Here is a 15,201-nt window from a genome sequence, read left to right as displayed (position 1 = left end):
CAGCCGGGCGCACATGATGACATAAGGAGAGCGCCAGCGCAGAGCCGGCAACGCGTGAAGTGTCAGCGTGAGGGTCAAAGGGCGCCCTCACAGCCTAAATACTATGCCGCCGCTGACACTGGAAGGGAGGGGAGCGCAGCCACAAGGGAGGTGCGGTAAGAGACCACACACCTCCCATCCACAAAGCATCCCAGCTAGGTCTCATTTTTGGGGTTGATCTTATAATAGGGGAAACACGGTACATGCAGCTGAGCCGACCCCAGTATGCTGAATTTTAACAGGCTGCAGATGTTGGTTTTGGCCGACAGAAGTAGCTTTTCAGTATGTGGCTGAACTCCAGATTATTGGTCCATTTCTGTACTTGAGATACGAGACTCTTTGCAAACTACTCCTCAGTTAATACAATGTATTTATATAGCACTGACATCTTCTGCAGCACTTTACAGAGTACATAGTCATGTCACAGTCTAATCCCTACCATAGTCATGTTTTAATGTCCTACCATATTATTATTATTATTATTTAGATAGCACTGACATCTTCTGAAGTACTATAAATAGTCATGTCACTGACTGTCCTCAGGAGGAGCTCACAATCTAATTCTACCATAGACATAGTTCCTCCTGTAATCCAAGATTAATTTTGGTGTAAACAATTAACTTGTTTTTGAGAAGTGGAAGGAAACCGGAGTGCCCAGAAGAAACCAATGCAAACCCAAGGAGCACATACAAACTCAATGCAGATAGTGTCCTGCCTAAACCTGGGACTCTGTGCAGCTTCTGATGGAGCTGTTAATATCACTTACAAAGATAGGCCCAATTGGCTTTTTTACACTCCAGTACATAACACACACACACATACTCACCTGAGGCAGTGGACACCGGGAGAAGAGTGATCTGCAGAGCGCTGCAGGGTGTGGACGGGGTCTCCGGATTGGAAATAGGAGGAGATGGCGGCAGCTCCACTTTCACGACCTCTCCTATGGATGGCTGTGTGTGACAAAGGATTAGAGAGCGATGAGCCGACAGGATTACAAGTGGCAAAACAAGCATTCAATGGCCAGGTGGAGGACTTCAGGACAGCAACAAACACACTGAGCCATTAAAGAGGCATTAGTCTGTAACAAAAAAAAACCCACCCCGAGGATCCTAATGAGGCTTCCCACATCCTCCTAAGCCTCGGGGATCCAGCGATGGCAGCCCCTGAAGATACTGTATTTACCCACCGTGATCCTGCACAGGTGCAGTAGCGGCTTTCTGTTTGGGCTCAGGCAGAAATAGCCGAGCTCAATTGGATCCGCTCTACTGCGCAGTAGAGTAGACCAGATATTACGGTATTTACCTCGCCGGTGTTCGGGGGCTGAGAGCGCTGGAAGGAAGGAGGAGGGGGAAGCCTGATTAGTATCTAGAGGCTTCCCCCTCCCCAGGTAAGCACCCCCTGTACTACTGTAGATAACAGACACGAATTCAATCTTACCATTTGTTCCATTTATTAGAAGACTTACATTGTGTTGCTGCTACAATGCTCGGGGGTGATGCTCAATTTTCAAAAAGGCATTTTTCTGTTATTTTGCATTATGTAGCTTATTTTCCTAGTACAGAAAGGCTAGCCACCATACACAGGGTGGTAAAGTAGCAGCACTTGCATGAAACAGAGTTCCCCAACCTTGTCCTGAAGGCCCACACGTTTTGTGGAAATCCAGAGAGGTAGATAATCAGCTCTGCTGAGACACTAATTACCTCACCTGTGCATGTTTGTGGTTTCCTGCAAAACATGCACTGTTGGTGGGCCCTGAGGACAGGGTTGGGGAACTCTGAACTACAAGATAGAGAAACTATTTATAAGTTAAAGTTTTTTTCGAGTTAACATTTGTAGTAATTTTTGTGAGCATATCTTTTTTAAACCACAGCTAATAAAAGCCAATGGGAATTCATAAGTGATATGCAAATTTATTCTGCGAATATAAAGGGCCCATTTACACTTGAAAGGGCAAAACGCCGGCGATTACCGCCGGTGTTTTGCAGGAGTGATTCTGCCGCGCTTTTACACGGAAAAAAAAAAATATCACTGGACAGTGCAGAGATCACTCCGCAGTCGCGTTTAGCGCTTCTAAAGCACAGAATCACGATCGCCGGGAAATCGCCTGAAAATGGTGCAGGCTACGCGGTTGCGTTTCACGTTTTTGGGCGATTTGCGGCGATTACCGCAAATCGCCCACGTAAGAACGGGCCCATAGGGTTTTATTACACTAGCGCTTTCAAAAGCGCTAGTGTTTGAGCGTTTTGCCGAAATCACCGTCAAAACGCTCAGATGTGAACGGGGCCTCAGAAGAGATGGACGAGTCCAAAACCTGTCACTTCTGTCAGATTTCTACTGCCTACTGTAAGTGACAGCAACATAGGAGAAAATTTATGGCTCATTTTACTCTGGAAAAAACGTACTTCTTATTTGTCTATGTTTGCACATATTTTAAATATTACAATTTTTCACCATAGTGCCCCTTTCATGTGTGTTTCTATTGGATAAGAAATGATGCTAAGGGGAAGAGCAGGCACTAGGCAATCAGTTTTTGCCCCTGTTTTGTGTGCAAAAGTTCTCTCTGTAGAGAGAGATTCATTTTTGTGTAGCGTTTCACTACTCCTCCATGTATCCAGGGTCCGAGAAGTCCCATATGGGGTCCGTTCAGTTTTCAAAACTGATCCCCCGGAGCAGTGTTTGAATTGGGGAAAGACGGCTGCTATTCTTAACATTGGTATCCGTGGCTCCGGTTTTGGTTCCGGGCCCAAAAATGGAGCCACAGATACATTTTTACAACAAGTGTGAACCGGCCCTAAGGTGAAATAGGGCCCAAGGAAAGCAATGAATTTGGGCCCACCCTTGATGACCACCTGGTTTTTGGGCAAGATTTGTTGAGGGCTAGCATAAACCAGGCCCCTAGACCCTCTTCAGGCCCTAAGCACCTGCCCAAGTTGCCTTGTGGATGATTCAGCTCTATCTAGGACAAGTCATTGTGACATATGGCAGGATGTGATAAGATCAAATCTTTATCAATTCATTAATTCCCAAGTGGCACGCATCCTTAGCTTTTTCTTGAGGGTATGATTTAATAAGCGTGAACCCTGCCTTAAAGGGAAGGTTCAGGGACACCTTGCAAAAAATAAAAATCGATATCCACTTACCTGGGGCTTCCTCCAGCCCGTGGCAGGCAGAAGGTGCCCTCGCCGCCGCTCCAGAGGCTTCCGGTCGTCTTCGGTGGCCGACCCGACCTGGCCAGGCCGGCTGCCAGGTCGGGCTCTTCTGCGCTCCAAGGCCCGGCACTTCTGCGTCCCACGCCGGCGCGCTGACGTCATCGGACGTCCGCCGGGCTGTACTGCGCAGGCGCAGTAGTTCTGCGCCTGCGCAGTACAGCCGGGCGGACGTCCGATGACGTCAGCGCGCCCGCGTGGGACGCAGAAGAGCCCGACCTGGCAGCCGGCCTGGCCAGGTCGGGTCGGCCACCGAAGACGACCGGAAGCCTCTGGAGCGGCGGCGAGGGAACCTCCTGCCTGCCACGGGCTGGAGGAAGCCCCAGGTAAGTGGATATCGATTTTTATTTTTTGCAAGGTGTCCCTGAACCTTCCCTTTAAGGTGTGTACACACATGCGACTATAGTCGTTTGAAACGATCGTTCCCCGATCATTTCAAACGACGATCGTTTTAAAAAAAACCTCGAACGATCATTAAGCCAAACGATGGGCGAGCTTGATCGTTAAAAAGGAAATATCTGCCTTGGCGGATTTTTTTAAACAACGATCGTTTGCAAAACGAGTACATCCTTAGAGAACAGTCATTTGTACTAGGCTTGACATGTGCATTTCATTATATCTCGATAGAAGTTTTCACTTAAATGCGCAAGCGCAACACGTGGTTTTCATTATTTAACGTTCGTTCTATGAATGTATCCTGTGACGCGTTAATTGCTCCATGATTATACTACAAATTGTAATTTTAATTGACATTAAAACAGAGTGTTTTTTTTATGTGTTTGACGCTGTATTATCTAAATGCTCTACCTACATACCTACAGTGTGAGTTCTTGTACTGTAATGTAATATATGTAATGTTAGTTTTATAGTGGTTAGTTTTGTAGTTTTATAGTGTAACGTACGTTTTGAACCATTCGTTACGTGCGGACGGAACTTCCTATGGTGTCACTTTCAGGAACAGTATGTGACATCTTCACTGTACAGAAGATATAATAAATGGCTAGACGTGAGCCCGTCGCAGAAAACACGCATTTTCCTGTATTCTACTGTGATGTTGTTCCGGATCATTCGTTAACAAACGATCAGATAGTTTCACACTTTTAAAAGCTACTTTTGCTTAAGTCGTTCTTTCATTAATTAAAAGATCGTTCGTCGGTCACAACAAACAATCGTTGTCGTATGTGTGTACGTAGCTTTAAAGTGAAGGTCCAAGGAATTTAAAAATAAAAAATCCACTTACCTGGGGCTTCCTCCAGCCCCCTGCATCCGTCCTGTGCTCTCGCCGCAGCTCCATTGGCTCCCTGTCCCCTCCGGTGGAGATGCTGACCTCGCCAGTCCGGCTTCTCCTACGTTCCAGCGTGTGGCTCACTGGACGCGCTGACGTCATCTGGACTGTACAGCACAGGCGCAGAACTACTGGGCCTACGCAGTACCGTCTGGATGATGTCAGTGCGACTCAGAGACACTCGCGCGGGTGGAGTGTACATCCTGTGCCGGAGGGGACCCCCGGGCCACCAGCGGGGAGCGGAGCTGTGGCGAGGGCACAGGATGGCTGGCAAGGGCTGCAGGAAGCCCCAGATAAGTGGATTTCTTTTATATTTATACAGCTCGGATGTGTCTTTTAAAGCAAATCTGAAGCAAATAAAATAAACTTATGATATAATGAATTGTACTATATATGATATGATATTATCATATGATATATCTTATCTTATGATATAATGAATCTGTACTATACATACAATTCATCTCATAAGTTTATTTTCACCTTATAGATTTGCTTTAAAGCAACATATAAAGTACATAGAATGACAACGACGTGGTCTTATGCACAAAAGGCAAAGAAAGAAGGGCCCAATCTCTGGTAAAGAGCAAGTATTTAGCAACTATACAGCTGGACACTTTTGGTGAAGCTGCTGATTTGATTGCATCATCCTGCAGTTTAGACCACAAAGGTGGAAGGCACAGATTAAATCTAACAGAGAAATTGAAGTGTGTAGCACAGTCAATGTCATATAAAGTGTCATGCATCTGGATCCCTGACCCGGTATTTGTGATTAGACAAAAACTAATGAAGGGACATCCTGGAGTGGGGGGGGCTTTATACAGGGCTCCTGGGAAGAGCTGATTTTCTATAGCTGCACATTAGATCAGTTAGTCTATAGCTGTACTCACTGTGTAGAGGCCATCACAGGAAGAGGAGGAGTCACATGAGGAAGAAGAAAAGGGAGACACTGGTTCTGCCTTTACCAAAAAGTCTGCAGAGAGAGAAATCAGATTGTATTACTTCATCAAGTCACTGTGCTTAAAGGGAACCTAAATTAAAAAAAAAAAGTTTCACTTACCCTGCGGCTTCTACCAGCCCCCTGCAGACGTCAGGGGTCATAGAACAATGCTACGGTCCCCCGCCGCAGCTCAGTTTCGTTTCACACCCACTGACCAGTTGTTATATTCAGCGCCCTGGCCGCACCCGTTCTCGAGTCACTAGGAGTGTAATGCGCAGTACTCTGAAATCCCCTGCCTGCGCAGAATGCTCCTGTGACACGACCGTGTCCTCCGTTTCCCCCCCACACACTTTTGATCGCCTGTAAATTGTTCCAGACTAGGCCCCGACCCACACAGTTGGGACCTTTGAAGCGGATGTCGTACAGTTTGCGCATTCACAGTTGTGGCCATTCTAACGTATGGAGTAGCTGTCTCCGGGAGCACTCGGGCTTCCAAAGATTGCCGAAGCGATCGGTCAGAGACTGCTAACGGGGAATCCAGCTCTGGAACACGAGGACCGTAGGAGGAACTGAAAGACTCTATAGGACTCAGGGCCTTTCCTCTCTTTAGGTGAGTATGTGGTTTTTTTTGGGGGGGAGGGCGCGATTTGATACTCACTTCAGACTCACTTTACATTTCTGTAGCATTTATTTGAAACAAAAAGTTTAAGGACCTTTGACTACAGTAGTCAAAAAACATTAAAGAGGATCTGTCATCAAAACACCCCCCACTGGGGGATACTAGGAGGGGGAAGCCTCTGGATCCTAACATGGCTTCCCCCGCCCTCTTTTGCTTTGCGTTCCCCCCGAATCACGGGGAGGTAAATATTTACCTAGCCCCTCTTCCTTCGGGTTAAGGTGGAAATAGTCAAACTCGATCAATCCGCTTTACTGCGCAGGCACGAGTCCTTTTGCGCCTGTGCAGTAGAGCGGATAGGATCGGGCTCGGCTATTTCCGCCGTAGCCTGAACGAAGAGCCACTACTGCGCCTGCCCTGGATCCCGGAGAGGTAAATACATCAAGCCTTGTCAAGCTTTTCGGGGAGGATTCAGGGGAGCCAGCGCTGGATTCCATGAAGCTACAGGAGAGAGGGAAGCCTCATAGGGACCCTGAGGCTTCCCCCTCGAGAGGTAAGTATCCCCCATAGGGTTTTTTTTTTTTCTTTACAGAGCCTCTTCAAAGAGAAACCGAGGCGGGTTCTTACATCGCAATCCCCATACAGAGGCTGGGACTGCCTAAAGAGCCCAGCCTCTGTTGCTATATAGCTTCCTCTAAAGCCCCCCCGGCGCGCTGAGACACCCCATTAATCACAGCCGCGCTGTCGACACGCAGCGTGTCGCAACGCGCTGTGTTTACCTCACTAATGCCAGTCTTGCCGCTCCCACGCCTCTGAAACGCTCAGGTCCCCGCCCACATCCCTTCCCTCGCCACTGATTGGAGGGAAGGGACGCGGGCGGGGACCAGAACGATGCAAGAGGCGGGGGAGAGCGGAGACTGACATTAGTGAGGTAAACACAGCCGCATAGCGCTGCTGTGTTTTATGGGGTCTCGCAGCGCGCGGGGGGGGGGGGGGCCTTGGGGAAAGATATAGCAACAGAGGCTGGGCTCTATAGGCAGACCCAGCCTCTGTATGGGGATTGCGATGTAAGAACCCCGCCTCTGGTTCTCTTTAAGCTTTTAAGTGAAGCAGAAAGCTCTGGAACAACATGCTTGCAGGGAATGGGGATAGCTGATGCTGAATAAACTGGATACGTGCTCTCAGGGCGACATCTAGTACGTAGTATGAAGAGGGTGTACATAGTATGAAGAGGATGAGGCACCATACTTTGTGTATGCAGCTTTATTGACAGCCCGGTAATAGATACACTGGTTGCAGTGGGGTGAAGAAGTAAGAAGAAGTCTGACAGCGGTTTTGTGGGAAAACCCGCTTTGTCAGAGGTAAAGTAACTTACCACTCACAAAGTGGGTTTTCCCACAAAACAGCTGTCAGGCTTCTTACTTCACCCCACTGCAACCAGTGCATCTATCACCCAGCTGTCAATAAAGGTGTATACATGAGGTACAATGCTTCATAATCTTTTTTGACGTAGCATGGAGAGGAAAAGGAATTCCAGTGGAGGTACATTATAGACTTTACCTGACAGGTTTATACTGTGAATCTCGTCCAGAGAGGAGGAAACAGAGCAGGACTCCACATCCATCTGGTTGTCATACTATGGGAAGAGAAGGAAAAGGTGAGATGGAGGAAAAAAGAAGAAAAAAAATGTAAAATCTAATATTGACAGGAAGCAGAAGAGAAACAAGAAGAAGAAGAATAAAGAAGACAACACAAACTATTATATAGACAGGAAGCAGAAAACCCTGATGTAAAACGGGAAGACAGACAATGCAAACTCGGAAATAGACAAAAACACAAAGACCTCAGGAAGCATACACCATTATAGACAGGAAGAAGAAGAAGAAGCATACACCATTATAGACAGGAAGACGGCCACACAAACACCATTACAGAGAGGAAGAAGACCATGCATACACCATTATAGACAAGAAGAAGACCACACATACACCATTATAGACAAGAAGAAGACCACACATACACCATTATAGACAGGAAGAAGACCACACATACACCATTATAAACAAGACCACACAAACCATATTATAGACAGGAAGAAGACAATGCATACACCATTAGAGACAGGAAGAAGAAGAAGAAGAAGATATAGATAGGAAGAAAAGTACAAAGCAAACATAGATATAGATAGGAAGATGAAGCAAACGTTGATATAGAAAGGAAGAGTGGATTACACAGGTATAAAAACACACAATCCGTGATAAAGACCAGAAGAAGAAGAAACAAAGATATAGCAACATATTGTGAAATCTACCAAGTGCAGAGGGATGGTGCTAAACCCGGATGTAAACAGCTCGCCGTAGTCATCTGACGGGTCTCCATAGCTGTACAAGCCTGTGTCTGCAAAGCAAAGGGCACAAATCACACCACTGACTAGAACAGGCGCCACTTCCTTCCTAACATCATACCTGTGGAAAGTCACCAATGGCCACTTCCTTCCTAACATAACTGTGGAAAGTCACAAATGGCCACTCCATTCCCAACATTATAACTGAGGAAAGTCACAAACGGCCACTCCATTCCCAACATTATAACTGTGGAAAGTCACAAATGGCCACTCCATTCCCAACATTATAACTGTGGAATAGCCACCGCAACATTTCCAACACCTGTTCCTTGTAAACTATATGCTAAGCAGCCACCCTGGACTCTGCCCCTTCTCCCTCTTCTTAGGCAAGTGTCCAATTGTTTATTTTAACTCCACCTCTGGTTTGCTTTAAAACATACCTGAAGTCAGTTATCGGACCACTATTACAAAAATCGTAAAATTTAAAATACATGTAAACACATGCAAATAAGAAATAATACATGTAAACAAGAGTAAAATGAGCCATAAATGACTTTTCTCTTATGCTGCTGTCACTTACAGTAGGCAAAAGAAATCTGACAGAACCGACAGGTTTTGGAGTAGTTTATCTCTTCATGGGGGGATTCTCAGCATGGCCTTTATTCTTTATAAAGACACTCCCTGAAAGGGATTTATACAAAGATGCTGGCCAGCCTCCCTGCTCGCTGTACACTTTTTTTGGCAGTTGAACAGAGCAACTGCTAATCACTAAGTGCTTTTAAAAATAAAGAAAACCCAGAGAATCCCCCATGAGGGGATAGGTTAGTACAAAATCTGTCAGTTCTGTCAGATTTCTACTGCCTACTGTAAGTGACAGCAACATAGGAGAAAAGTAATTTTACGGCTCATTTTACTCTGGAAGAAATGTACTTCTTATTTGCATGTGTTCACATGTGTTTCAAATTTTACAATTTTCGTGATAGTGGTCCTATAAAAAAAAAAAAAAAAAAAAAAAAAAAAAAGTAGACACCTCAGTAGGAGGACGACCATGGTCTTCCTTGGTCTGCCTACTCTGCTCCTGCTCTGCAACCCTCTAAACAACATTCAAATTAACCACTTGCCGACCGCACGCTTATACCGTGCGTCGGCAAAGTGGCAGCTGCAGGACCAGCTGCAGGCTGATTAATCAGGAAGCAGCCGCTCCGGCTGCTTCCTGTCAATTCACGGCGGGGGGCTCCGTGAATAGCCTGCGGGCCGCCGATGGCGGCTCGCAGGCTAAATGTAAACACAAGCGGAAATAATCCAAGCGGAAATAAGGCAGATCGGCGATCCCCGGCCAATCAGAAGCCGGGGATCGCCGCCATGTGACAGGGGACGTCCTGTCACTGGCTGCACAGGACGGATAGCGTCCTGTGCAGCCCAGATCACCGGGAGGGAGAGGTAGGAGAGGGAGGGGGTTGAATGTCGCCGCGGAGGGGGGCTTTGAGGTGCCCCCCCCCGCAACTAGCCTGCACACAGGAGCGATCAGACCCCCCCTGCACATCATCCCCATAGGGGGGAAAAAAGGGGTACGATCTGATCGCTCTGCGTGCCCGCTGATCTGTGCTGGGGGCTGCAGAGCCCACCCAGCACAGATCACAACAAACAGCGCTGGTCCTTAAGGGGGGTAAAGGGTGGGTCCTCAAGTGGTTAATGTCGGTGATTGCTTGCAGCCACACTCCACTCTATGTGCGAGCGCCGCTGCATGGATGGCCTGCACCGTAGCACAGAGACCCTCACACATGGCCTTTTCCTTCATGGACAAGTAGCTCAATGCTACTGCACAGGCGCAATCCCACCAATGCCTGCACAGTACAGCCACACTCGTACGCGCCTGCACTCCTACACAGAGGGGAGCCCAGCCACAAAAATGAAAAGGGTCACAGCCAAGAGCAAAAAAAGTTATAAAGGATGGGGCATTCAGAGGCTTACCGCTATTGACGCAAGTATGTAACTTTTTTTGTTTTTAATTTTTTAAAGAGTATCTTTATCAAAAAAAAAAAAAAAAAAGTTCCCCTGGGGGGTACTCCCTTCCCCCTCCCCTGTAGCTGCAGGCAGTATATCGCTTGCTCCCCCGAAGTGTCCCGGACTCCTCCCTCGACAAACCTGACAAGCGCTGATTTATTTACCTCTCCTGGCTCCAGCGGGGGCGCTATTGCGGTTTTCTGCATGAAGATAGGCGAAAATAGCCGATCTCCATCGGGTCTGCTCTACTGCGCAGGAGACTTGCGCCTGCGCAGCAGAGCGGACCCGACGGAGATCGGCTATTTTCGCCTATCTCCGAGCAGAGAGCCAATACTTCGCCTACACTGGAGCTGGGGAGGTAAATATTTATATCACCGCCGTTCCGGGAGGATTTTCGCCACCCCCATGGGACCGAGGAGGAAAGGTAAGCCTCAATAGGATCCGGAGGCTTCCCCCATGCGAGGAGAGTACCCCCCAAGCCAAAAAAATATGAAAGAAAAAAGGGAAATGTAAGGTTATTCCCTCTCTAAAAAAACAAACCCGGACTGTCAGCAATAGGGAATCGCACTTGGTGTGTGAAAAAAAAAAAAAAACCACACACACATTGCACTACTGTGTCTGTGAATCTCCATAGGGAATCATTATATACGTTTTCTCCTTGCAGAAAAATACATGCGAACCCCCCAAAGTGTGACCAAGTGTTACAACCATAGAGATTCCAGGCTTCAATCACCAGCTGCCATTTCAGGTCTACCTCTGATTGGTTGTGAATAGAGATGGCTAATAATTCCAGCTTGCAGTGGACCAATCAAATGTACCGGTACTTCCAATTCCCGTCTGCATACAATTGGCCTCAATTCTGGTAGCTATGTGAGGTAAATATTTTTTTGTAGGTAAAATATCTCATGAGGCATTTTCCTCTTTTTTTTAGCAATTCTGAAAGATTTTCCTCCCTTTCCGAACATGAGGTAAAACATGAGGTAAATGCATAACATGAGGTATTGCGTGCGGTAAGCATGCAGTAAATAAATAATAGTAGTCTCTAAATGTCTTCCATAAGTTAGGATAGTCATCGGGAGATTTTTTTTTTTGAAGGGGGGGGGGGGGGGGGGGGAGGTGTATTTGATTATGTAGCAACCTATGAAAACTATATTTACAGGCATCCCTTATTTTTAAAAAAAATCCAGTAAATATTTGGAGTTTTATTTCTACTATTCTTTTCTATTACACAGCCTGAATAGGAACTCCACTAAAACAGCAATAGGAACTCCACTAAAAACTGCAAAATGCGTACAAATTGACTTTACCTCCAGGTACAGGCAGGTTGTAAACTGATCGCTAAATTATGTGCTAACATGCCCCCTAATTTCCATAAGAATAGATATTTTCGGTAAAATTAATGCAAGTTACCTCATGAATTACCTCATAATTTACCTCATGAGGTAAAGCATAACTAAAACCTACCAGAATTGCTAAATGTCATTACCACATGAGGTAAATTACCTCACAAGGTAATTTGTTTGATAACCCTACCAGAATTGCACAAAAGAAAAACTAATGCCGGGAATACACGGGACGTTTCCGCGGCTTGATTATGCCGCCGGATCGATTCCCGCTCGTCCCCGCGGGCGATTCTCTTATCTTCTGCTCGTTTTCCTTATCCTTTTCTATTGTCCTGCCCACGGTATCTAGCGCGGAATCGATCCAGCAGGTGATTGGATACGTCGGAAATGATCAATCGAGTCATCTAATGGCTCGATCGAGCCGCGGAAATGCACCGTGCATTCCCGGCATTACATCTTATTGATCATTTCTAGTGGTGAAGTTGTCTTCCCACGGCTATGGAGAATAGTGATCTGCAGTAATGATTCATTTTCTATGATTCTGGGACTTTCTAGATAACTATGGTAGTTTCCTGGACAGGAAATCCGCAGCTGTCACCATTCAGTGAGATAAAGGCCGTTTATCAGCAGGCTAAATATGGCAAGCCACACAAAGCACGGCGTAGCCACATTCCTGTAGACAGTGTACACATGTTTATATAGCAGTCACACCACACCTGACTGTATAATCAATCATATCCTGATGATAGAGAGAACACCAGGAGCCCAATATAGTGTACTATGTTGTGATACCAATGTGAATTGTATAAGAGATCTATATACACTCAGAAACCATGGTTACCACTCAGGCAACCACTGTACAGGCAGGTGAGGAGATCAGACCTGACCTCACTCAGGTTAATAAGTTTCTCTGTAGGCCTTGTTCACATCTCTTCAACGTAGATGGCCGTGCGACCGGAACGCAGCGCGTATGATCGCATGCCATATGTGCCGCTACCTGCTGATCCCATCCACGTACAGTGATGGGATCAGCTCTGCGCTTGCGGGCATAATGCAGGCAGCTGTACGCAAGCTCACCATAGCGCATCGTACTGCAGCGCAGTAGATGTGAACGGCAGAAGGGCAGTCTATGCCTTTCTGCCGGTTTTGCGTTTCGCCACACCATGCGCGCTTCCAAATGTCTCAGAGTGGTTTTCCTGTTACTTATGCTGAATTGTATTTCTTAAAAACTTTGAGAAAACACAAACACACGCTCTCACAACATGCAGCAGAAGTATTCTTTGAGGTTATGCATGGTATTTAATTATAGAAACAATACATAGTGTGTACCCCAGTCCTCGTTGGTGAGTAGATTGTCCGCACAGAACTTGGTGTCCAGGTCATTGAGCAGCAGATCGGTCGCCATTGTGAGGACCTGTCAATAGGTACAAGGGGATAACATCCGGTAAGTAAGGAAACATGGAATGTCACTAACAAAACAAGACCAAACAGGAAGTAGATAAAGCCCAGCACTAGATGCTGCAGAGAGGTCTGGAAATCCAGCTGAACTTGTGCCCAGACAAGATGTGCGCTGAGAAAGCAGCAATCAGTTGTACAACGAAGCGATGAAGGAGGCACCAAATCATACACAAGGTGGCACCTTTATTCAAAAGCTGAGTACAGATATGGGGATACAGCAGTTGGGGAAAAGATGCCAGACAGCCGTTTCGCTTAAAAGCTTCCTCACTAGCCTCTGAGGAAACTTTTTAAGCGAAACGGCTGTCAGGCATGATTAAGTGCCTCCATCACTTGTACAAAAAAAAAAAAAAAAAAAAAAAAAACTCATAACAGAAGCAATACGTCAATAAGGTTGGGTAAGAAAATTTGCACAGAGAGGTTTTAAAGGGAACCTGAGGTAAGAGGGATATGGAGATCGCCTTATTTGTTTCCTTGTAAATAATGCCAGTTGCCTGGCAGCCCTGCTGATACTCTGGCATAATTAGTGTCCGAGTCAAAACTCTGGAACAAACATACAGCTCAGTGTTCTCCCCAGAAATTGTATCCAGCCGGGTGGCATAAAAAAGTAGCCGGGTGGCATGAAGAAGTAGCCGGGTGGGGCGAGATGAGAATACAGGGCTCATGCTTCTCTGCACAACTCTGCTAATAGCAAGGAGGAAGTAAGGCGATGACAGCCGGGTGCTCACCAAAACTAGCTGGGTGGAGCACCCGGCTAAAAGGGCCTGGGGAGAACACTGCAGCTAATCCAGTAAAACCTGAGTCGGAACACCTGATCTGCTGCATACTTGTTCAGGGTCTATGGCTAAAAGTACTAGAGACACAGGCTCCGGAGGACCGACAGGCAATTGGCATTGTTTAAAAGGAAAGAAATATGGCAGCCTACATACCCTCTCACCACGAGTTCCCTTTATAATGCACCCAAGGCATAAAAAATATAATATATATATATATATATATATATATATATATATATATATATATATATATATATATATATATATATATATATACATACACACACACACACACATATACATGAAAAAGTGATTGCCCCCCTTGTTAAAAAAATAACTTAAGGGCCCGTTTCCACTATAGCGTTGCGGAATCGCCGGCGAATCACATGCGGGTGCGATTCCGCATGCGTTTTTTGCCGCGATTTCGCATAGGTAAGGCTGTATGCAAATTTAACCATGTCACTGCCTGTGTAAATTAACATTAATACCTATGCGAAATCGCATGCGAAATCGCGGCAAAAAACGCATGGGGAAAACGCATGCGATTTCCCTATTAAATACATTGCGTGCGATTCGCCTGCATTCCACACGCAGGCGAATTCTGAGGGCCCTACCCTGCAGATTTTTTCTGCACAGAAAAACGTGCGGGGAAACGCACAAGTGGAAACAGTCCCATCCACTTGTACTGACTGTGCGAATCCGCATGCGGGCAACGCATGCGGATTCGCGATAGTGGAAACGGGCCCTAACTGTGGTTTATCACACCGGAGTTCAATTTCTGTAGTCACCCCCAGGCCTGATTACTGCCACACCTGTTTCAATCAAGAAATCACTTAAATAGGAGCTATCTGACGCAGAGAAGTAGACCAAAAGCACCTCAAAAGCTAGACATCATGCCAAGCTCCAAAGAAATTGAGGAACAAATTAGAACAAAAGTACTGTAATTGAGATCGATCAGTCTGGTAAAGGTTATAAAGCCATTTCTAAAGCTTTGGGACTCCAGCGAACCACAGTGAGAGCCATTATCCACAAATGGCAAAAACATGGAACAGTGATGAAACTTCCCAGGAGTGGCCGGCTGACCAAAATTACCCCAAGAGCACAGAGAAAACTCATCCGAGAGGCCACAAAAGACCCCAGGACAACATCTAAAGAACTGCAGGCCTCACTTGCCTCAATTAAGGTCAGTGTTC

The 15,201-nt window shown here is 46.3% G+C and overlaps 1 protein-coding gene across 2 annotated transcripts in view; it reads right to left on the bottom strand.

Moving 5' to 3' along the window:
* ATF6B (activating transcription factor 6 beta) overlaps nucleotides 1-15,201 on the bottom strand; it is a 64,897-nt gene that overhangs the window by 41,252 nt on the left and 8,444 nt on the right. For both annotated transcript variants that reach the window (XM_068250292.1, XM_068250293.1), the window contains exons 2-6: nucleotides 13,107-13,191; nucleotides 8,398-8,483; nucleotides 7,647-7,722; nucleotides 5,421-5,503; nucleotides 866-989 (exon numbers count right to left, since the gene is read on the bottom strand). In XM_068250292.1, coding sequence (XP_068106393.1) covers nucleotides 866-989; nucleotides 5,421-5,503; nucleotides 7,647-7,722; nucleotides 8,398-8,483; nucleotides 13,107-13,182 — 445 coding nt within the window. In that variant the 5' untranslated portion in view covers nucleotides 13,183-13,191. The remainder of the gene's footprint in view (nucleotides 1-865; nucleotides 990-5,420; nucleotides 5,504-7,646; nucleotides 7,723-8,397; nucleotides 8,484-13,106; nucleotides 13,192-15,201) is intronic.

Source organism: Hyperolius riggenbachi, chromosome 8 (genome assembly GCF_040937935.1).
Source record: "Hyperolius riggenbachi isolate aHypRig1 chromosome 8, aHypRig1.pri, whole genome shotgun sequence".
NCBI classification, from domain to species: domain Eukaryota; kingdom Metazoa; phylum Chordata; class Amphibia; order Anura; family Hyperoliidae; genus Hyperolius; species Hyperolius riggenbachi.
This window is presented reverse-complemented; position numbering and strand designations above follow the sequence as displayed.